General features: G+C 39.2%; 2 protein-coding genes across 2 annotated transcripts in view; one reads left to right on the top strand and one right to left on the bottom strand.

The window, feature by feature from the left end:
- The window catches only part of LOC139724851 (speckle-type POZ protein-like), a 35,580-nt gene extending 33,756 nt beyond the window's left edge, over positions 1–1,824 (bottom strand). The window contains exon 1 of the mRNA XM_071635975.1: positions 1,666–1,824. The gene's annotated coding sequence lies outside the window, so the exon portion shown is untranslated. The remainder of the gene's footprint in view (positions 1–1,665) is intronic.
- A 2,127-nt stretch (positions 1,825–3,951) lies between these two features.
- LOC139724850 (RUN domain-containing protein 3B-like) lies at positions 3,952–21,596 on the top strand. The gene is made up of 12 exons (XM_071635974.1): positions 3,952–4,106; positions 5,825–5,940; positions 6,641–6,774; positions 7,502–7,587; positions 9,127–9,216; positions 9,759–9,839; positions 11,008–11,146; positions 13,188–13,291; positions 14,281–14,463; positions 14,878–15,073; positions 15,833–15,913; positions 20,758–21,596. Exons 1-12 carry the CDS (start codon positions 4,018–4,020, stop codon positions 20,827–20,829), a joined length of 1,371 nt encoding a protein of 456 aa, XP_071492075.1. The 5' UTR covers positions 3,952–4,017; the 3' UTR covers positions 20,830–21,596.
- The last annotated feature ends 3,220 nt before the right edge of the window (positions 21,597–24,816 follow it).

Below are 24,816 nucleotides of genomic sequence, written 5' to 3'. Positions count from 1 at the left end.
TTGGATATCTCTGATGAGTACTACTTCCGATTGTAAAAGAAAGTAGCCGTGACACTTTTGAGCTGAATAAAATCAATGTGTGTGTGTGGGGGGAGGGGGGGGGGAGGGGAGGGGGTAAGGGGGCAATTTGGGGCTACTGTCTGGGGCTACTGTCTGGGGCCCCATGCAGGATAAAATAACTGGCTTTGGTATTTTGGATTTCTCTGATGGGTACTAATTCCATTGCAAAAGAAATTAGCCGTGACCCTTTTTCAGCTGAATGAAACTATTGTGTGAGTATGTGTGTTGGGGGGGGGGGGGGGGGGCACTTTGGGGCTACTGTCTGGGGCCCCGTACAGGACAAAATAACTGGCTTTGGTGTTTTGTATGTCTCTGATGGGTACTACTTCCATTGCAAATGAAATTAGCCGTTACTCTTATCAGCTGAATAAAGTCAATGTGTGTGTGTGTGTGTTTGTACGTAGGGCTTATAGGGGGTGGGGCACTTTGGGGCTACTGTCTGGGGCCCCGTGCAGGATAAAATAGCTGGCTTTGGTGTTTTGGATATCTCTGATTGGTACTCCTTCCATTGCAAAAGAAATTAGCCGTGACTCTTTTTAACTGAATAAAATCAATGTTTGTGTGTGTTTGTACGTAGGCCTATGGGGGGTGGGGCCCTTTGGGGCTACTGTCTAGGGCCCCGTACAGGATGAAATAGCTGGCATTGCTGTTTTCATGATAAGTACACCCAAAGGAACAATATCCACCAACTTTTGTCCGTGACCCCCTTCGGCTGAATAAATCCATTTTTCGGGGTCCCTTTTTGTGGTCCCTAGGCTTACGGTACAGGATGTGACTTGCCAGCAATTCATTTTATTGACCCTTGGCCACATCCTTACATGATGAGACCATCAAAAAGTGTGACCCTTTTCAGCTGAATAAATGCTCTGGGCCCCCGGTCTAAAGGCGTTCAGCTAAAGATCGCGGAGCATGCGCGTATTGCATAGGGATTGTACATCGTGCCGCAAGCAGAAATACTACGTCGCATATCGCCCTTATCGGCGAAAATTGTGCCGGGTTTTGCCCTCGTAAATCATGAAAACTGCGTTGGTCAATGGTAAATTTCTTTCATGAAAACAATTGCGTTAATGAATAATCTTGTCTATATATGAAATGGTTAAAAATAATTTGCCTGATTTGTTTACAAGTTGGAAAAACCCTTAATAATGCTTAAGCTGCCGCAAACGGGATATTTTACTCTAGATCTAGTTCTAGCGTTACTTGTAAATTTTCATGCGCGCGCTGGGGGCCAACTTTACCCGCTAGGCCGAGTTTACCCATAACTACGCTTACGGTAGGTTCTAATTCTCTTTCACATGAAATGCTTAACAAGCCTTCATAATCGGCTTTTCAAGGAATTTCAAACGTTAGAAAAATCCTCCAGACACCTTTCACTCTTCAACATCTTGTCTGTAACTGCACTCGTACTCGTCCGGGCTCCTTGCACACCGCCTTCCATGCACGCAGATCGCGGCAGACACAAACACACATGTATACACACACACACACACACACAACAACAACACAGGCAGCAGGCCACACTACACAGTCTGTACAGACCAGTGTGCGTGAACGACCTACGCTACGTTCCCAATTCTATATTATTTTGGTACTTGAAATACTCACAATAACGGGGAATTTGATCCTGTATAACGGAACAAACATACGTTCAAACCGTCTACATTGCAACGCCGATTCCCAGATTGCATTAATGACTCATTACCCGCAAAAGAGATGAAAAATTATCAACCTTTCCGCGGCGAACAACAGTCCATTGATGATACAGTTTTGTGAATCAACTACTTTCCACATCCGGGTCAGCTAATATCTGAGGTCACTGCAATTGCAAACCAGACCATTCGTCCATAGGTAAACACACCCAAAGAGCCTCGACGGCCGCGAACAAATCGCCCTAGTTGTGGAATTGTTGATAAATTATGGCCGTGGGTTGCCTACTTCTTGATCAAGGCAAAATGGATTTTCTGAATTTTCTTCACAGTCTTCCAAGGTTTGATTTTTGGCTTAAAACGTTTGGATAATATGCAAAGTATATTCAAGTGGCAGGGCTGGCGGAGCGTTTTCAAAAGTGGTAGTGGGAGGGGGGGGGGGGCACTTCTGGGTTTCATCAGCTAACCAAAAAAAAAAAAAAAAAAAAAAATGGATGAGCTCATCTTTTTCTTTCCACTTCTGGGTTTCTTCATCTGAAAAGCAAAAAAAAAGACAAAAAGAAAAAAGAAAGAAAAAGGTTTTCAGCCCCCAAAATAAGCTTACAGCGCTAACACTTCCAGTTCTCTCTCTATTTCTTTATCATTATTATCATTATTATTATTATTATTATTGTTATTATTATCATATTATCATGTTATCATATTATTATTATTATTATTATTATTATTATTATTATTATTATTATTATTATTATTATCATTATCATCATTATTATTATTATCATTTATTCGGCAATTCAACATACAACACAAACGGACATAGAATACAAACAGAAAATCGTGATATAAGAATTGTGGTGATTCCTGTGCCGCTGGTTGCCAGGGTCACTTTCTCAATTAGGGCCACTTACGCACTTCCAGGGTAAAAAAAAAAAAAATGTGTGTGTGTGTGGGGGGGGGGCCTGGTGGGGGGGGGGGGGGGAGGGCAAAGTGGCCGGTTGTCACCTTTCCTTTGTATGGTGCAAACAAAATGAGGGGGGGGGGTCCCCCCAGTTCCGCCGGCCATGAGTGGTAATCTCAGATATTTGTGATTTTGTTGAATAAAGCCCCACATCCCCACACCCCCAAAGTTTGTGATATCAATAGGTTTACCCACAACATGACACAGAATGAGTACTCAAAAGTCATGAAGTCAGTCTCTGAGTCCAACTTGCGATGGCAGTTCTGTCCCCTTTTGAGTCGTGATAGCATATAGCAAAATTCCTATCCCATGTGATCAGACAGTACTGATTGTGGTAAATAATCGTCGTGACTTGGTGAACAGGGGGATGTTTCACAAAGGATCGTGAAGATCAATTTAAAGTGATGACATGCTGTATGTGTCTTCAAGGACATTCTAACTTTTAAATGCAAATGAAAATTCAGGAGAATCCTTGATTTCATGCAACCATTTATATACAAAATCAAATAAGTCACAAAAAACCCTGTAAATTTTGATAACAATTTGAAGTGGTTTCTGACAACACTAAACAAAATTGAACAGACAAACCAATGACATGCCATAATGATAAGTTGATTTTAACTACAAACTCATCTTAAATCCCTTGTGATATGACCCCCCCCCCCCCAAATATCATGGTCCTCCATAAGGTGTACCCAGTACAAAGTAATCTCAAAATAAATGCCCAGGTGCAGTATCTTCCATGAACATTCAAATAATGTATTTTGATGTCGTGAAAGAGAGGGAAAATCAATTTATATAGACAATGACCGTCGTTGAAAGTCTATACAGGATAGGGTCTACTGTAACCTTGAAAGGGATTCCAACCTTCCAGGCCATAAATGAACTTAGCCTGCAGTCATTGATAATACATTGTGTACGTGCATATCGAATGTATCCAGAAGACCGGTTTCAGAGTGCAACTCAGTACTCGAGTCCGTAGGCAGGCCGAATATCTGGCCGGTCGAGATTGCAGGCACCTCCTGTTGTTGTTGTTGCTCGTGCCCAGTGCTCGTGCCGTGAGGATGAGCTGCAGCTACGGTGGCTGCAGCTCCTCTCGTGATCGCGCGATCGCTCGCATCGCATCGCATCGCGGCTCTCTCAGTCCGGTGTATTCCCTTCTCTGTCTGCTATGTTGTTGCTGCCGCTACAGCAAAATAGGATTCAATGCGCTACATGCCGTATTCACATCGCATATCGGTATATAATGGTATTTACTAGTGCACTGTTCATGTCGACGGAAGAGGTAGGATCGTGGATGGACGAAGCAAAGTAGGGTCAAATACGTTTTGAAGCAAAAGGGCACCCAGGATGAACTTTACGAGTATCAACAGTGCAAAAATGGAGGAAATAAAGTATCAGATGTCAGTCCATCGTCAAAATCTCTTGTGCGTTGGAAGGTAAATTAAGTCCCACATTACAAAACGTAAATTTAAGCCAACTTTTTCTTAAACGTAAACTAAAGGGACTGGCTGAGAGGTAAGGGATTCATGTTTTGAACATTTCTAAGTGAGATAATGAGAAACCTCTTCTGAAATATGAAAGAGCATATAATTTCAAGAATGATTTAGATGGTCTAATGTTTATTTGATGAAAATCGGTTTTAAAATGGCCGAGATATCCAAAAAAAAGTGATAATAATAAAAGGCGACATGCCACAACTTTTAAATTTATGTTGTCTTTGACTTTATTATGATCTCTTGGCTTCACCTTCTTTTTTGATATCTCAGCCATTTCAAAACCGATTTTCATCAAATAAACTTTTGATACCCTTTATGAATTGCGTGCTCTTTGACATCTCATGTGGTTTCTGAATTTAATACAAAATATTAATAAAAGCTAAATCCTCACCTCGACCAGAACTGTACACACCCTTTGCTTTAGCTTTAAAAAGGTCCGCCTAAATTTCAATTAGGGTTCTACTAGTCTAAAGTTAGAACTAGTAGGCCTAGACTAATCCTAGTTATTGTGCTTGGTGGTTGGCTAGTCGTAGTAAATTTAAACTTTCAGATGAAATTACACCTGTTTACTTCATGTGACTCGTTGTGAGTAGCTGTCATTAAGACCCTAAGAGTGTCAGTAGGCTTAGGCCTATTTACTATTTAACATTAGACCCTTGGTCCCTGTGGCGTAAGCTAGTGACGTGACCGTAGTGTAAAGAGTGTAAAGGTGTAATGAGGCCCCCTCAATCAGTGCTCACCCTTGGCCATGACCCGTGTTGTTCACTTCTCATCCATCCCACATCTGACATATTTTTCTACACTGTGTACCGTAGTTATGGGTAAACTCGGCCTAGACCTAGTGGGTAAACTTGGCCACTTATAAATGCGCGCACTGGGGACTGAGTTTACCCATCATATTCATAACTACATGTACAGAAAATTTTTATATTAAACTTACCGGTATATAAAATGTCCAAATGGCAATGCAATGATTATTTCTTACACATACATGCACATGTCCACTTTCCATGATGAAAAAGAATGAAAGAAAAATTCTGTCTGCGCTTTTTGACAACAAACAAGTTTTAAACAGCTAATGTGCACCAACACACGGTTGCTACTGCTAGTGCTAGTGTGGAGCGGGTTCGCTCATTGCAAGGCTGCTGCACACATTGGCCTGATGTGAGTCACAAGTTTTGGTGCTTTTTTTCTGTAGCTCTCACCTCTCCACATACGAATCAGCCCCATTCTTGAAAAACTGTGAAATCTGAAATTTTAGAGAAAAACAAAATAAAAACTAACCTGATCTGATCTTGTGCATTTATTCCAAATTACTAGTCTATCTACTAACAGAGTAGGTGAGTAGTCAAATTTGTCAGCAAACTGATCACTTTGTAGGTACACATGTTGTACATGATTTACTGGCGCCTTTCAGGCAAGTGTCCTGTGGCATCCAGGGCAGACAGCTTGCAAGCCATGCAATAGAGCGCCCATGCATTTTGTGCAAGCTTGCTCTGAAAATCCCCCAGCTTGCATGGCTTGCACACTGTAAAATTTCGCAGCTAGCAAAATTTGAGAAAATAAAATCCCTTGCAAAATGTATCCAAATGACATGTACAATAATTAAGTATTGAATGGCAGATAAGATGTTCTCATACAGTGTTCTTGCTTTCCAGATTGGCCATCAAATCATTACTTGGAAAGTCGCAATACCAAGCCATTGATGACTCCTCCCCAGAATTCAAGAACCTTGCTACTATCATGGAACATATCCTCAGCCATAGGCTAAAGGGTAAGTAGCAATGTTACTGATGAGAATCAATGTTCTGTGAAGCATGGACTCATTAACTTGTTTTTTAATGCTTCCAACCCTTCAACACAGAGTATAGCAAGAATATTTGACTACTCACTTACAAGCAGTTATACTTCTAAATTTGTTTCAGTATCATAGTTCTACAGGTACTTAAAGGGTGTGTACAGTTCTGGTCGAGGTGAGGATTTAGCTTTTAACATTTTGCGAGATATTCAGAAACCACTCTATGAGATGTCAACGAGCATGCAATTCTAAGGGGTATCAAAAGTTTATTTGATGAAAATCAAATGAAATGGCTTAGATATCCAAAAACAAGGTGAAACAAAGAGATCCTAATAAAGTTGTGGCCTGTTGCCTATTATTATTATCACTTTTTTGGATATCTCAGCCATTTGAAAACCAATTTTCATCAAATAAACGTTGAATCCTTCTTAAAATTACATGCTCTTTCATATTTCATAGGTTTCTCATTATCTCACTTAAGAATGTTCAAAACATGAATCCCCACCTCAACCAGTACTGTACAGTCCCTTTAAGCAGAATTATGTTTCATATTGGTCATAAAAGGTGTAACTTTTTGTGCATATATCTTTAGTTATGCATTTTTTAATTGCACTGTATTATGCATTGAAGTGTTTGGGTCAATTCAATTGAATTGTCTGTATCAATTACTTTCCAGGTCAGATTTCATGGTTTGGACTTGAGGAGCCAAGAGATTTCTGGCATTTCATCAGAGCAGTGTGTAGTAGTGGGAATGAGAGCTGTATCAACAACATCATTCAAATGGAGGATGTGCGCTCACCCAAAGCCAAGGTATTTTTTGCAAATGACCATAAAATGGGTAGAATATAGGGCAAGTGCTGAGAGACAGAGTGATACAGCTGTATGCTTGTAATGGTAGAGGCATTTATGACAGATATTAGGGGAGGAATGGATGATGTTGATATTATGGAGACGATGGTGACAAAGGAGATGACATAATATTATTGTACATTTCTGTAGTGTCTGAACATCAAATATTTAGGAAAGAAAACCTGTCAACAGAACTTTCTGAATATTGTTGTCATTTATATGGATTTAGTTTTACCTGCAGGACATTCATGGAGAAATTAATATTAAGTTTGAGTCTCCTGATTGTAAATTTTAGTCGTCAAGGAAGAGTAGAGAAATATCTGGAACAATGAACTTATTTTGAAGGATATATCAGTTCCATTTGAATACTGAAATTCACTCAAAATTTCAAAAATCTATGAATAGAACAATTGTGCTAAGGAATATGATGTAACATACGAAAACTGCCAAACAGGTTCTGTGTTTCATATCAACCAACTTTTAGATAACATTGAATTCAGTCAATTTCCCCAAACTGCCCCACTAGAAACATTCATTCTCAGCAAATAAGTTGCCGATTCAAAAATGCTTAACCCGTTGAGGATGAGTCCCAAGTATACTCGGGCTGGTGTCTATGGGAAATGCGTGTTGTAGCATAATCAGTCCGTCCTCAATGGATTAACAAGTGTAATTTTTGTCAATGTTTCAGGGCAGAGCGTGGCTGCGGCTGGCTTTGATGGAAAAGAAGCTAGGAAAGCACTTGATGACAGCTCTTCAGAACGGCAAAGCTCTTCGGTAAGTTAGCCGTGATACTGAGAACAGTGCCGACTAGAACGAGTTCAGATAATTATCATCAATGCATAAACAAAGTACAGGTAATTTTGTGAGACATAGACATTTCAATTTGACTTACTTTTTTTCTCAAATTAGACAAAACCTTTACATTAGCTATAGACTGGTCAATTTGATTTCTCCTTCAGATTAGACAAGTTCTTTTCATGAGATATAAACTGTTCTATTTGATTACTCTTCAAAGTTAGACAAAGTCTTAACCAGAGATATAGACTTTACATCGCACCATACACAACAGTATATAATCACATGCAAAGAAAGAGATACACTAATATTTCCTGATGTAATTGTATGAGTTTGCATGCAGGAACAAGAGTACTGTCATACCTCGGGTTAAGATGTCGTGTTGCGCCATCTCATGGTCTAAAGATGTACAGTTACACACTGCTATCATGGTGGCCAAATTTTTAACTAGATGTATTGGGGGAATGATCCCAGTGCCAATTCATCCCTGTTATGAGTAAACATATTTACAATAATCATAATGATAATAATATATTATATTTCAATATTTGTTGTTTCTCTGAAAATGTTATTATAGTTTTTAACAGTGCTTCAGAAAGAGATCATTTTAATCCACGCACTCTGCTCATTAGTACTTATTTTCAGCTGAAGACTAGTAATGCATAGTGCAGGGATACTGGTCCTGTTGCTGAGTGTGGCTGCTGAGTGCTGCAGCTGAGCTGCACATGTATGCACTGTCCATGCTACCATCATAGTGGCATAGCATTTAATAGCATTATACTGTTTGATACCTGTAAGCAGAGAAAGAGAGAGAGAAAAATATTGCAGGATTTATTTGATGTATTAGCTTTCATTTGGTTTTGGGTTAAGATCAGTAACACAACAATTTTTTTTTTCACATAAAGCACCAGAGATTGCTTTCACCCATTTTGGGGTAACCCTGGATATAGTGGGAAAAAAAAATCAACAAAGTGGTGAATTTTAGTTGGTACTCCATGGTACCGAATATGCAGTCATATAAAGAATAAATCAGTTTTGGAACATCAGGAAGGTAACGGCATAAAGACATTCTGAAGAATGTTAGCATGTCTAAGGTGCAAATGATGAAACTAAAAGACCTCACACAAGTTTAAAGTGTGTGTTGTTTAGATTTTAGATTTCATATCTCACAGGTCAAAGATAACAAAAATAGGGGAAACATCTGGCAAAACTCCATAAGCTGAGTGCAGATGCCTGTTTTACACACTTGGGTTAAATCAGTCAAGCTGAGTGAAGTGAGATATAGAGGGACAGATGACAGAGGTATCTTTATTGGCATTGCCGTATCAAATCTTTGTCATGTGAATTTATGCATAGTGTTGAAAGTGATGATAGCAGCATGTGTAAATAAACTGTGAGCTTTACATGAATTGACACAAACAAGAGGACCATTTGATTTAGCATCAAGCAACCCTACCAGTCTTTCCTATCATTTCTCCCAATTTAAAGTCTGGTTTAATGGTCATTTCTGGTTTGCAGAGCTTTCTATGGCGAAGGATCATTCATGAGAAGTGAGGAGGCACCAGTCTTGGTGAAGGCACTACTGAATCTTGATTGCATAGATTTCAGGTGAGTGGGTATCGTTTTATTAAAGCTTATAACCTGTGTTCATTAGCAGAGGACTCATTGCCTTTGTGCTCTTCAAGGCACCACTCAGAGTCCCAAACAGGGAAAAAGATATTGAATTGTGCCTACATATGACAAATGTGGATGAGATATTGGTTCAGACAAACTTTGTTCTTGATCCAGTATTGTAAAGTTTTTTTTTATTATTATAGTAAAAACATTAGCTGTTAGGACTGAAGATAAACTTTGATATTTCTTAGGTAATAAAATGTTAGTTAATCTAAGGAAGCAGTGAAAGGGGCTGTATTTCTTCTTCTTTTTTCAAATTATACATTGTATGTATTGGTATGCAATATTTATTTTTGTCTCACATATTTTGGACAGTGGTGCAAGGAGCTTTGAAAATTGTTGCAAGAGCAGACATTTGTCTCAGGGATTAATCGCATGTATGAGATAGTAGGTTAGTCTGTTCAATAGCATGCATTTATTCACAATTGCATTATTTGCATATAAACCTTTTGTCTATGCCTTCATTGTTTTTACAGTTGTTGTGTGAAAGGAGAGAAGCTTGAAACAGGAGTAGCCAGTGTGATTGACTACACTCCTTACCTTAGGTGTCAAATTAGGTGAGGTTTTGTGTTCCTCCACTTCTTCTTTTCAAGCAGGAAACTGCTTGAACATCTGTGCCGTTGTGACTTTCGGCCAATAATAGTAATAACATTTAGTTCTTAGAAACACATAATATCACAAGATAGCCTCTATGCATGTATGTGTAAGCAAGAATATAACCACTTTCATATAGCAGTAACCTGATGAACAATCATAAAAAGTTGAGTTTTTAGTGTGGATTTAAATGTATCATAATCTATAATGTGTCTAATGGTTGTTGGAATCCTTTGTCAGCTGCAAATGGTGACAGCTTTTCATTTTCAGTGTTTGGTTTGTATGGCTATTACTGTGCTTAGATGTTCTGTTCAAGCACCCTGTCTTTGAAGCTACAGCCAAGAGCTTTTAACAAGAAAATTCATTATGTAAACCTACAATCATTGCCAACACATCCAACGGCATTGAGCTCCATGAAAAGTACATAGCCATAGCCGGCATTGTCAACTACTGTGCAGCTCTTTTAAAGGTAGTAAGTCTTTGTAATTTGAAATATTTATGTGTCAAGTAATACCAACATCATTTTAATCCTAGAAAGAACAGGATATTTATGCCAAAATAAAACCACATCCTCATAAAAAAAAAAACAACCTCAACAAGAGCATCAACTCAAAACAAGCTGTCTTTTAGGTACTTGGTAGATGCATTCTGAATGTTATTTATTTCATGTACTTGAACTAGGATTGGTTTGATATATTAATGATATAATTTGCAAGTGCATATCAAAAATGTACGAATATTTGTGATCGTATACAGTGCTCATATTATATTGCTTTTGAGAATCATTTTATTATTTCTCTCCTATTTTTTATGTATGTATTTTTTTTTACGGATTTAGTGTCTGTACACCTTTGTACATATATCAAGGTATGTACAGTATCATTAGCTTAGATTCAGGTCCAAGGAAAGATCACCTTTATCATGGTAAATGTGTTACTCCATATAAAGACAGATGAATGAATGAATGAGTGAGTGTCTTACGTTTGCTCTGGTACTAAGTATCCCTATCGTTAGGTATAAGACTCTTGTCTTGTATCAGATGTTATTGACCTGCTGCTGAAGAGTAGAAATGCTACAAAAGAAAACTGTTGGAGTAATGTGTGTATATTTGAATATTTTATGTTTTATAAGTGATGAGGAAAGCCAGGACAACCTGCTGCAAGAGCAACGGCTCTTTGCTCCTTCTCAGCCAAACCAGCTGGACGAGTCCTCGCCCTCGGACAAGTTGTCCCAGCTCCAGGCACAGTATAGGGTTGCAGCAGCCCAAAAGGTAACCACGATAAAGCACAGAGTGAGTCGGTACTTTACACTTTCATCTAACTCTTTGTTTCCAGTCCCTATCAGTCCTATTGTGAGATTGCTGTTAGATAACATATAAAATATTTTATTGTTGTATTGATTAATTATCATAATTTTTTTTTTCTGTTAAGCAGATATGACCAAGCTTCTTCAGTATGCGTACTTAAAATCGAAATAGAAATAAAACAAAACCATGACAGTGTTAGGTGTAAGAAAGGATACATATTATGTTTTTCTTTTGCCTCTATTTCATGTGGAATTTTGACCTTGCATGTTCAAACTTTAAATAGCGATAGGTTTGGATATATGTAACATGTCTATGATGCATGCTTAGAAATGATCTGGATAGCAGTTTTGGAATAAGACTAGCACACAAGCTGAACGTGCATTGTTGCAATACAACCACATTAAACTGCATCTCGCTTGTGTCATCATGTGTGTTTGTCTCTCCTAAATATCTGTACTATAAGTGGCAGTACATTGCAATGTCAAAACACTTGTAAGAAGTCAATCTGAAGTTGAGCCACATGCAAACACAGAAGAAACAAAAAGAATTTGGAGGGACCTAGTGTTGTGTATTGATAGCTAAGTCTTTTACTTCACCCTTCCATTCCACTATGATGACCACATCTATCTCCTTATCTTCAGCCAGCCATTGACCTCTACCCATACTCCCTGCCTCCAGTGAGTCACTTACCTCTATCATCCCTCAAATATACCACTGGTATGTTTGAATGGTGACATTCTTACCACAGTATCGGACAACATCCAGCCTCCATCTCCCCATCTTAAAGGGAACCCAAACCCAAAGAGCAATGTGGATTGAGTGAAAGCAGCAACATTCGTAGAACGCATCAGTGAAAGTTTGAGGAAAATCGGACAGTTGATGCAGAAGTTATGAATTTTTGAAGCTTTGGTGTTGAAACCGCTGGATGAGGAGACTACTAGAGATTATGACATATGTGTGGACAACAATATAAAGAAAATATAAAGAAAGTTCCACAAAAATTTACTTTTCTAGCGTAATGAAAGAGCACTTGACTAACCGCTTTCAGGAAGCAGGGGGAATAATTTCTACCCTTAACATATGTCAGTCCCTCAAGTTGATGGAATGTGTAATTTTCATGAAAAATGAATTTTTTTTTGTGGGATTCCCTTTATATTTTCTTTGAATTGTTGTCCACACATACATCATAATCTCTAGTAGTCTCCTCATCCAGCAGTTCCAACACCAAAACTTTAAAAATTCATAACTTTTGCATCGATTGTCTGATTTTCCTCAAACTTTCACTGATGTGTTCTACTAATGTTGCTTCTTTCACTCAATCCTCATTTCTCTTTGGGTTTGGGTTTCCTTTAATGTAGGCCCGAGTATAATCAAACCACAATGTACGACCAGGTTGAGTCAAGCCCAAACATCTTTTCCTACCCTCATTCATTACTTGGAATTGCTGCTGAGTCTATCCCCCCTTAAAACCAAGGAGATACTACCTCCTTGCTAAATGTAGTCTCACCTTTGTTTCTGTAACAACCAAAGTTTTGCCCAATCGAAAACCTTTTTTTCAATATCAAGGCTCCACTCCATTCACCCCATCATTGTGTGTTGACCACTTGTGTATCATTGCTGTATCTTGTGAATTGTGAGACTAAAAAAAAGAAAAAGAAAAAGAAGACTTGGAATTTGACACTTGGAGTGAGAGGACACATCATAAGAGACCTCTCGAATGATATGCATGCATACTTAGAAATATTTTCCTGTGTTTCACAAGTCATTCTTCAGCATACCTTCAAAGAACCTGATCCCAGTACTTAACACTAGTTCTGTAATCCACAAGTGTAAGTAACATAATATAGTCAAATCAAGATACACACTCACTTTTGCACACAACACAAGGTATAGACCACAACCTGAGAAAACAAGACTTCCATCTACCGTACTGTCCTTAATTGGACGACTGTGTGCTGGATGTGGGACTGATATTTAATCTGCTTAGTCTTGTTCTCTTCTGCAGGGTTACTTGGAAGATGTGGTGAATCAGAGGGAACAGCAGCTGGCTGAGAGTCGACGGAGAATTCAGTCTCTGGAGACTATGATCATGCACCTGACTGACCAAGTGTATGTATGCTTCTTATGTCCCTACCTCAATGGTTTGATAAATGGGCTCCTGTCATCACTGACACACCACAGGCTCATACAGTCATTCAAAAGGATGAAAAAGTTGTGCAATCTTTGTTGTATGTATCTACATTCCTAACCTCTTTCACTGAATGATAACAGATGATATGGTTTAGACCTTTGTAGTCAAAGATCACATACACTGTAGTGGGAGCCTGACGTAGTATGCATTGGTTGTTGGTGTATATGGGCTAATTTCTATCTATGAAGCCTTGTCAAGTGGAAACTTAAGTCAGGGACAGGTGCTTAGAACTGGATTAAATATAAATTAGCAGTATATATATTTGTGTGTTTTGGTGCAAGTTACCTTGCTTGTTTTGTCCAAAACTGTTCTACCGTCAGTTAGAAGCAGTGCAAGTGGTGGGCATGTTTGGACAGCACAGAGTGATGGAGGGGAGTGTTTTCCCCTTTAGTTACATTTGTCTTGTGTCTTTTAGTTTCTGGCTATTTTCATTGCTCATGATCATCTTGGTAAGGTCAAAATGTTTGTGCAATCCTTTCTTATATGCTAATTTTTTGCTCTTGTAAAAGTGGAAATTTTCATGCATTTCACACTATCAGGAACTAGCATGAAAATAAAAGCACACAAATATTTTTGCTTGTTGTATGTACCACTATGTAATGTTTTGATTCCGCGGAATTAAAATAAAAAAAATTGTCATAACTCTGCAGAGCGCAAAAAAAAATTACAACAGATGGGTTGATGCGATCTCTGTAAAGTTTACATTTTATGTTCCTTGTTACTGATTTGGCTTGCCTTTAATGTAAGGCAAAAATTCACTTGCAACTGTTGCAAGCATGCAGCTACAAATCAATATAAACTATGAATATAATTGTTATAGTAGTACAGACTTTAGACATGCTTCATAGGACCAATACTGAAATACTTATGAATCTGCACCCGCAATCTGTTTGAATGTTATAAGTAGTGCCAGCCTGAAAGAGGCGCAGCTGATGTCAAGACGAGAGTTGGAGGAGCACCTCATTGCTGGTCAGTTGCAGCATCAGGAGCGGACACACCCAATAATGATGAGAACAGAGCAGGATGAGATAGCTCTGGATAGCATCTCTGGCCTTCATCACCCACGCCTCTCGTCCACCTCACTTGACCAGTGAGTTGTCTCATTGTAGATGACCAGATGACCAGATCTCAGGACTGGCAAATCATTTCAACTGAATTCTATATCATTCTTGTAGCAGGATGTATAATGAAAATGCAATTCTCAAAGATACAATATTGTGTTGTCAACACATTATGAAGAGTGCATGCTGATTATCACCCAATTCTTCCTTCATTTAAGTGTGATGAAATCTTGATATTCTGTGAAATTTGGAGGGACCCATATATAGTTAGAGTCGAGCCTTACATTTGGCATATTTACCAATAAGGTGTTTCTTTATTTCTCTCAATTTTAGACAACTCATCACTAAATGAGAGAACTTGCTGTTGTAGGATAATCACGGAAGGCATTCAGTGCTATATCCTTCTTTTTTTTTCTTTTCATTTCTTGTAAAACCTGATGTAGATCTAGCTTGCAGAGCATTGATCAAACTAATGTTGTCCAGCGGTCAGTGAGTCCAGTGTCCACTCAGTCTGGGGTCTCAACAGTGGAAGGGGGCGGGGATACCAAGACGGTACCCTACTCCATACCCAGGTTGGGACGCAAGGAGAAAGAGGACACGCCCTCTCTCATAGCCTTAGCTGGTTCCTTCACCTCACAGGTAAGTATCAAGGGAGGTACCTTGGGCCCTTTGTCATTAAATGAAATGATTTACCTCATACCCTGGTACTTAATTTGTAAGTTGTAGGTCATTGGAACCATAAACCTAAACTATCAGTTTTGGGAGGTGTTTTTTCTTTTTCAATATCCCAATAAGATTTAAAAAAAAACAACAACAACCTGAAATTGAACAAATTAAAAAGAATGCGTTTCATATGTTAGGACTTTGCATCTGTCAATGATTGCATGGAAATTGAAAGTTACTAACAAGCTTTGTCCCTTGTATCTATCTGCATAGTTCTGTACAATTAGCTAGAGCAGCAATGTGTCCCAAACTGTGTAATTCAAAAAAACAAAGTTTGTAATCAAAACAGTTTGTGTTGATTAGATGGAAGGTGTTGATCTTAATTCAATTCACATCAAATCTGAAGGCACTTCTGACTTATTTTTGATGTCATTTTGCAAGCAGAATTGAGTAACAAATGTTTCTTTAGTCTCATGGAAAGCAGCCCATGTCATTTAAAGTGGGTATTCAAAGCTAAGAATATAAAGAAACATCTACCACCCAGTTTGATTGATTGTTACTCTGTCAGTCAAAGTCAGCTGGAACATAGAGGGATATTTTGTTTTATAGATATGGTTAGGTGAATATGACAGAAGTCAATTCATTGAAGAGCATGTGATTTTTTTTTTCATCCTTATGTGTAAACTGTCTGGGACAGAGAAACACGAATGTAATTTATCAATTTTCCTCCTACAGATCAGTGCTATCAGTGTCAGATCGACTGAAACCAGCAGTTCTGGTGTCTCAGAAAACCAACCACCTCTTACCAACGCTAGGGTAAGAATACTTTATCATGTGTAATGTCCTTGTGTTCCTATAGAGCTGATTATTTATGTGTAAACTTGTAATGCATCAATCCTCTTTTAAATGACCATGTTTCTTTATCCGGTGATTTTCAGGAATATAAACATAATTTGAGAGTAATGTGTGCAAGATATACATTTTCATTGTACCAAATATACCCATTCTTCCCCCATATTGAAGATATATATTGTGTCCATAATTTGTTTGAAGTTGCAGTTACTAATCACATAATGAAGGCAAACAAGCAGCCAAGCTGTGCATTAATCATTTAGTGTTGGCAAATTTTGTAATCTAATTTGTCAATCAACCACGCAATATGATCCTGTATTATGTGAATGAGGTCATTGCCCCCGTTGTACTTCGCATTTCATAATTTGCATTCATTGTGCACATACATGCATTGATCAATCTTGTGTGGATGGCAAACATGGCTTAAAGGACAAGTCCACCTTCATATACATGTGGATTGTGTGAATGCAACAATATTAGTAGAACATATCAGTGAAAGTTTGGGGAAAATCGGACAATCTGTTCAAAAGTTATGAATTTTTAGCTCACCTGAGCCGAAGGCTCAAGTGAGCTATTGCGATCGCTCTTCGTCCGTCGTGCGTCGTGCGTCGTCCATCGTCCGTCGTGCGTAAACTTTTTACATTTTCATCTTCTTCTTGAGAACCCCGTCACCGATTTTCACCAAACTTGGCAGGTAGCATTCCTAGGGGGATAGGATCTCAATTTGTTCAAATGGGCACCATGGCCCTCCTGGGGGGCCCCAGGGGGGCCCAAACACACTAAGATTAAGGAATCTTTAAAAATCTTCTCTAGAACCAGAAGTGATAGGGCTTAATTGATACTATGAGTAAGTACATTGATGACTGTAGTTTCAAGTTTGTTCACGGGGGAATCAGGGGTGCCCCCCTTGGGACCCAGGGGAGGGGTCCTAATGGGGCCTAAATTGTACATTTTCATCTTCACTTTGAGAACCCCATGACCGATTTTCACCAAACTTGGCAGGTAGCATCCCTAGGGGGATAGGATCTCAATTTCTTCAAATGGGCACCATGGCCCACCTGGGGGGGGGGGGGGGGGGGCCCAGGGGGGCCCAAACACACTAAAATTAAGGAATCTTCAAAAAAATCTTCTTCTCTAGAACCAGAGGTGATAGGGCTTAATTGATACTATGAGTAAGTACATTGATGACTGTAGTTTCAAGTTTGTTCATGGGGGTATCAGGGGTGCCCCCCTTGGGACCCGGGGGGGGGGGGGGGGGGTGGGGAGGGGTCCTAATAGGGCCTAAATTGTACATTTTCATCTTGCTTAGATGATACTATGAGTTAGTACATTGAGACTGTAGTTTCAAGTTTGTTCATGGGGTTGGCGGAATCAGGGGTGCCCCCCCCCCCCCCCCCCCCCCTTGGGACCCAGGAGAGGGATGGGAGAAGTCCTACAGTTGTAATAGAGCCTGAATTGTACATGTTCATCTTCTTCTTGAAAACCTCATGATGAATTTTGACCAAACTTAGCAGGTAGCATCCCTATGGGGATAGAATCTCAATTCCTTCAAATGGGCACCATGTCCCTCTTGGGAGGCCCCTAGGGGTCCCACCCCCCCTTACATTAAGGATATTTAAAATCTTCTGCTCTAGAACAGAAATGATAAAGCAAAGTTAATACTATGAGTTTGTACATTGATGACTTTAGTTCCAAGTTTGTTAATTGCAGATCAGGGCTGCTGCATCCCCCCCCCCCCCCCGAGTTTTTTTTTGGGGGGGGGGAAGGGATCCATATGCAGACCTAAGTTTCCAATGTTCTCAGGTAAGAGTGTGCAAGAATGCATGGAAGGTGAAATTGCGATACTCAGGAGAGCGCGTGACCCGCGGGTCTCTTGTTAAAGTATCTGTGCAGTCCCTGCTGGATAAGAAGACTACTACAGTGTATGATGTCATATGCGTACAACGATATAAAGAAAATAAAAAGAGAATTTCACAAAATTTCACTTTTTGAATAAAGTACACATTTCTTCGACTTGTTACTGACATATGTTAAGGGTAATATTATTCCCCCTGTCTTCTGAAATAGAGAAGTCAAGTGTTCTTTTGTTATGCGAGAAAAGTGAAAATACGTTGAATTTTCTTTATTCTTTCTTTATATCGATGTACACATGTGACAGCACAAGCTATGGTAGTCTTCTCATCCAGCCTTGAGTGAGCAGAAACTTCAAAATTCATAACTTTTGAACGGATTGTCCGATTTTCCTCAAACTACAGTATCACTGATGTGTTCTACTAATATTGCTGCATTCACTCTACCCACATGTCTATGAAGGTGAACTTGTCCTTTAAAGCCGGCGATTTAAACATCTGTTGCGGGAAGAAATTGACCAAAAAAAATCAGTGATCTAGATCTAGTGTGCAGTGATCATACAGAATGATAAAATTGTTGCCCCCTCCATGTTTTCACATAAAGCGGGAAATATCTGCGGTCTGCTGCCATGTTCCCTTTGGCCTTCTGCCTCAAGGAATATGGCAGCAAACCATAGGTATTTCGGCCTCATGGAATATGGCAAGAGACCATAGAATCTAAGGCATAGATATTTCTTGTGTATGTCTTAATACATGAACAAGGGGTAACTAATGATTGAGAGTGATGGCATTAGCTAGAATGTCTTTGGTATAGACCGATTCAAGCGACTGTTCATGGAAGTGCGCCCTCTTAAGGCGACGCCATAACTGGGGGCCAAACAGGCCGGGTCGGCAAGCGCCCTGCGTGCGTGGCAAGGGTGCCAGCGGCAGCCAGTGCTTTTACCACCCGGCGCCAGCCGGCCAGCTAGCTATCTCTGGCGCTGGCAGCGATCGACGCATCTGGCTTTGTGACAACTAGAGTCTACTTTTTTTTTTTCGCTAGCTAATTAAAAATAAATAAAATTAAACAACTTATACCGACTATGACCGAATGGGTAGATGACATACGGCTGTAGCCAAAACTTGAATTTCAAGGTAAATATCGGTATGATCCGTGAATGTTTGTAGACTCTATTTCTTTGGCGATGACTTGGGTACTCGGGTGTAATCCCCGTATATTCACTTGTGTAAGACGTAAGAGAATAAAAACCACTGGGGAGAATTATTGCTAGGCGCAGGTAGACGTCTTGCTAATAAGCCTAGGCTGTTGACAAGTTAACTGATATAATTGAATACAAATAATGAATAAGAATCTTGAGCTAGATATGGCGCAATAAATTGCAAGCTATCAGTTAACTTAACCTTTTTAGGGTAGGCTTTTGCCTTTACTCGGGAGTGTCGAGCCAGCAGGGTAGAATCTGTCTAACGTTAGATCTTGTCTAGAGTAGAAATCTAGGCAAGAGTCCAGACTAGATCTAACTGCTAGACCTATTGGCTTTACATCCCGTATCATTTTCGGTTGTCGATAACTTCAGGCAAGCCTAACTAAATAAACTAAACGGAATATAAATCTAGGGTTTCTAGGCCGTATAGGCCTATGCCTAAACTTAAGTTACGACTAAGTCGCCTGATGTCTACAACCAAAACTTCTACTGTTTTAGGTCTAAGTAACCTTGCATAACATCACGCTAACGCCTAATATTATAATCTACAAAAGTGATTTTTAAATAATACTTTCTTAGTATGATTATGAAGCGGATGTTTTCCACCATCCATGGTTTATTATTTATAAGTATCACTTTATCAAAAGTCAAATTCAGAGTTCCAGGCCAAAATTGAATAGGCTTATGGTCAATTCAGTGTTGAACATTGAAGAAATATAAGAATTTAACGCATCGTGAAACATTTATTTAGCTGTAGTGTAGGCTGTAAAATGTTTGTCATAATAATAAAGTCTAACCAGGAAGTAGATTCTAACTTTGGCAAGTAGGACACCAAGCGGCAAGGATAAAAAAAAGAAAAAAAAATCAGGAATTATCAAATTCTTTGATCTAAACTTGTCTTCTAAGATGAACAACATATTTTACGAATATGCAGTGATAACCTAATTAAATAGAGAATCTAGTAGACATAGTTTGTTTCGCTGTGCATTTTTATACCGTTGTATTTCACTTAATTGTCTTTAATTTTGCCTTAGTTTATCATGCGTCGGCGGTGTCTGAATTTCACACACTGCCGTGCAGCTTCCATTTCCATTTTTCCTGTTATTTATGCACCCATCAACTGCACAATGTGTTTTCCTGATCCTTCCTTTGAAGTTTTCAAAGTAGATCAATATGTCTGAATCACTCAATTTGTCCAAAAGAAAGGCATTAAAAGCCGCTGAATGACTTTTCCACAGTGAGTAAACAATCACAATATTAGCGCGGCGCCGGCGGTCGCCGGCCGCGGCGCAGCGGCCGCGCCCGGCTAACTATGCACGATGGGTACGCTAGGCTGCTGAGCTGCAAGTGCAACTCGCTGGGTAGCTAGCTCGCTGGAAGCCCCCGTTGGCCCCCAGTTATGGCGACCGTTATAGCGCCGCTAGCGGCGGTAGGTGAATAGGTCATCGAAATTGAATCGGTCTATAGGGTGGACCACATAAAAGGTGCCATCTCCCATCCCACTAAACATGTATGTCCAGAAGTGCATGCAAAATAAGTACTGCTAATTAAACGTGATGAGCAGCATTTGCTTAGCATGCACTTCTTGAAATACCAATGTAATGCACTGTTGTAATATTACCTGGTATTCAAGAGGAAACAAAGAAAGACAAAATATGAAAAAAAAAAAAACAGACTAACAGTGGCACTCTTCTATCCTTTAATATCATTGCTAAAGATTGACTTATGATACATTTTGTGATTGGTTTCATTGTAGACTCTTTCTCCCGACTCTCTGAGTGCGGTCTCGTTTGCATCGACATCAGAAGCAAGTCCCATGTTGTCATAGCAATGGTCATGGGTAGAAAGGCAGCACTCGAGCCTTCACAACAGCCTTCATAGTGTAATGTATGAAGTACTATCTACACTTACTGAATAGTTAGCTGGAAGCAGAAAATGTGTAGTGAGCCAGTTTGCATCGTGTTCTACTTCATCAGATGTCCCTGCCCTGCCTTTGGGTTTTTATGAAGACAAATTTATGTGGTACACTTCGAACATGTTTTATTTGTCATGTATTGATGAACACAGCATACTTTATTGTGGTCACTGAAAGTAACTTTTTGTAGTCTTCATGTGAAGAGCATTGTTTTATCATAGTTCTGTACTTTTTGAATGTAATTCTTTTGTGGTCATGTATCAATCAGTGAAAACTGTTCACCTTGCCAACTTTAATTGTAAAGTAGAGTAAAGTAAACTGATGTAGATACAAGTTTCTTATCACCATATACCTCACACTGTTGTGTACTGTGATTTGTTTATCAACCAGAAAAGGAGTTGATGATCTTCTGGGTTGTATATCTTGTACAAAACTTAAAGTCTATCTTGTAGACAGAGATTACAGCAAAATGAAAAATTTTCATAGCCTTTCTTAGACCTTGTTTATACTGCGGGGCTGGGCCGAGCCGCGGCCGAGCCGAGCCCAACCTCAATTGCGGGGCCGAGCCCAGCAATTTTGTCCATTTACACTGCCGGGCTCGGCCGCGCTTTTAATTCAATCCTTTCAATATTTTGTCGTAGTGGCGCTCTGCTTGTAAACAAACGCAATTTGGTATAGTCTGGTTTTCAGACCCTTTGCCTACTGGATTTCGTGGCGACGAAGTCGCCGTTCGGGCAAAGGCCTTTGCCGAAGGAAAAATGCTTTGCAGGACTAAACCACCTTAAGCTATATTAGTTTTCGACGTTGAGGGGGTTACTATCCTGAACAGCGAACTAGTATGGGCAGAGGGTCTGGAAGCCAGACTAAAATTGGCCGCGCATTTGGCCCAGTTTGCGTTTACAATGAGAAAAGGCTGGGCTCGGCCACGGCTGAGACCACCTCCAGAGGGTGGTCAAATGCGCGGCAATTTTGGCCATGCATTTAGCCTTTTGCGCGTTTACACTGAAATAAAGGCGGGGTCGGTTGCGGCCGAGCCTCGCACTGTAAACGGGGTCTAACATGACATTCAGTTGATGTTTCAACCAGACTGTGAGGCAGTCTTGATACATCTCTGTATACCTATCTGTAAAGAACTGTTAGTTTCTGTAGTAAGGTTGATGAGAAAGAGAGAGAGAGAGAGAGAGAGAGAGAGAGAAACAGAGTCATTGCATGAATATGTGTGTTGTGTGCATGCATGTGTGTGTGTGTGTGTGCATGCGCGCACGCTTTACAGAAAGCAAATAACGATGAAAATGATATTTTCTCTATCTCCCACAGGGGAAAGAATACTGAATGATATGAGAGCAATAGATTTGTGCATTTCCCGTGTGTATATTACAGTCTTAGTAGCAGCCATATTATATCTGGTTTGAGTATACACGCTGTGTTCAGATTGGGTGAAATTTTTAATGACTGATAAAAATAGATATCCAGATTGTCAGCTTATCAAGTGGCGAAAAGGCTTATGTTATCAGTGTATTTTACTTTCACAGAACACATAGTCACTATCATCATTTCTTTCCATCTTATTTCATCTGTAATGGATTTGTCTCATGTAATTCTCATATCAATCTTCTTCCATTATGTGTTGCATAGACTCTATTCTTGAGTATGTGTGCTCAAGATGTGATTTATGACTAATGATTAGTGTCTTCTCAAACCTTTCGAATTTAAGGAACACATTCTAAATTTAATTTATACCACCAACAAAGGAGAAGCCTAGCTTCTGATGTATCAACCAGGGGTCCGTTTCATGAAAGTCTTAAGAGAGACTTTTCGCTCATCAGACACACTTATGAGAGACTACTTCATGAAAATGGATTTGAAAGTCTCATATAGCTACATATGAGCGACTTTGGCCTTTTCTGAGATTTATATAAAGACTTTTATGCGATGACTTCATGAAGCGGACCTCAGGTCATGTAAACTAACTGCATTGGTAATTGACAGATGCAAATGTATGCACTTTTAGATTTATCTTTGTAACGATTGTAGTGGCTTTTTATGCATTTATTGTCCACGCAAGAATGTCCTATGGGGCAGACTTGAGATAGAATGTCCAGTCCATGTCTGAAAGTATCTTAATAAACTTTATTCAACTTTCAACCTAGTCTATGCAGATGGAGATTCAAGAGAGTCACAAAATTCCGAGATGTTCAACCAACAGACAGTTATTCACAATGCCTTTCTTCCATCTAGAATAGAGAGAGACACGATTCTAAGTATATATTTGCTATTATTTTGTATGAGGGCTCTATACAGTTGTATTAAATTGCAAGTTTTTTAGATTTAATCAATTTGCTCCTAGGCATGTATTAACTTCTTGTTAGACTGAAATGACTTGTATTTCTTTCTTTTTTATATATTATGAATTGTCTGTTTACATAAAGTGAACCCAGGTGTAGTCTTGACATTGTCCTGCACCAGAAAGTAGACAGACATCAAGATATACTTTACTTACTTCACCATGAAGTGATGCAAGATTAGTGAAACTTTCGTAGCATCAATCTATGCATGAATCGTTACATCAGTGCTTTGAGATTGACATGTATCAACCTCTGAACTTAGATTTGGAGAATGTAGAGTATCCACATTATTTACAACAATGAATTGATCAGGTTTTCACATGAAACATCAAGATGTGAGTAACAGTATAAAGGTCAACATGTCATGTTCCAAACAATATCACTGAATACCAGTACTCTTTTACATGGAAAATCAGAGTATTTGTGGCTACAGTTAGTGTGGAATGTTTTGCAATTCTTTGTTGATGTGCAAAAGTACCTTTGTGGAAAAAAAAAAAGAAGCAATTGATGAAATTCATTGAAATTGGCCATGTGAAAAAAAAAAATGAACCATGCAAAGGTGTCAGCTTTTACACCAAGCTGGGAAAAGTTCAGTTACTGATTTAGATTTTTTTATTTTTTATTTGAAGACCTGAGGTTGACATGTCTTATGACACTTTGATCAGCCCAGCATGGTAAAATATGTAAAGAAAAGCTTAATGTAGAACTGCCACCCATTGGAGTTGTTGAGCAATTCATTTGATAACCAAAGACCTTTCACCTTGATGTTCTAGAGTCTTAAAGCCCAATACTAATGCTTAAACACAACACCAGATATTCAAAGTAGGTCTGGAAAAGTGTAAGCCGTGATACTATCTGATCTCACCAACATGTAAAGCTACTAGTCAGCTACATTAGGTTTCATTCTAGCCTTTTGTATCTCACTGGCGGCCTTGTAGCACTTATTACTTCTTGCAGTTTCTTTCTTTGTTTTGTGTAGCCCATATGACTCTATATTCTTGGCTGTGACCCATGCCCAAAATCTTCACTAAACATAAGGAGTAACATGATATAGTAAGGTAAAATTTGGTTCTGTTCTGAAGCTGCTTGTAGTTGCAGCTGATACATTGCTTGGTGTCGTATAGGTTCAGTCAAATCCGTGTAAGTTGATCTTGATGGGACTGGGGAAAATGCATCGACTTAGGCAATGTTTGACTTCTGCATTTACAGAGGAATACACATTTACGGCTATAAATGTAAATTGGGACTTTTTGTTTTCATCAACTTAACTGATTATTTGCCATATGCGCAGTTGACTTATGGAGAGTTGACTGTGTATGTAAAGTACATACCCCTTTTTTATGACAAAGTATGGACTGTCTGTTTGTGTGTAGGGTGTGGGTGTGTTTAATAGAATTCTTGTCCTTCATTCAGGGCTGCTCTTCTGGGAGCAAGACTTTAGTGGTTGTATATGACAGTAAGTCTTTGGATCATGAATGGATAGGTAGCCTATGTTGCAGAGATTCAGTTCTGTAGAAGGTGCTTTTCAAAATGTTGTACAGTACAAATACTGTTT

The sequence above is a fragment of the Diadema antillarum genome, unplaced genomic scaffold, assembly GCF_040938485.1.
Source record: "Diadema antillarum isolate AM-2024a unplaced genomic scaffold, OU_Dant_1.0 scf00000234, whole genome shotgun sequence".
In the NCBI taxonomy this organism is placed as follows: domain Eukaryota; kingdom Metazoa; phylum Echinodermata; class Echinoidea; order Diadematoida; family Diadematidae; genus Diadema; species Diadema antillarum.
The sequence above is the reverse complement of the archived record's forward strand: the minus strand, read 5'-3'. Positions and strand labels throughout refer to the sequence as shown.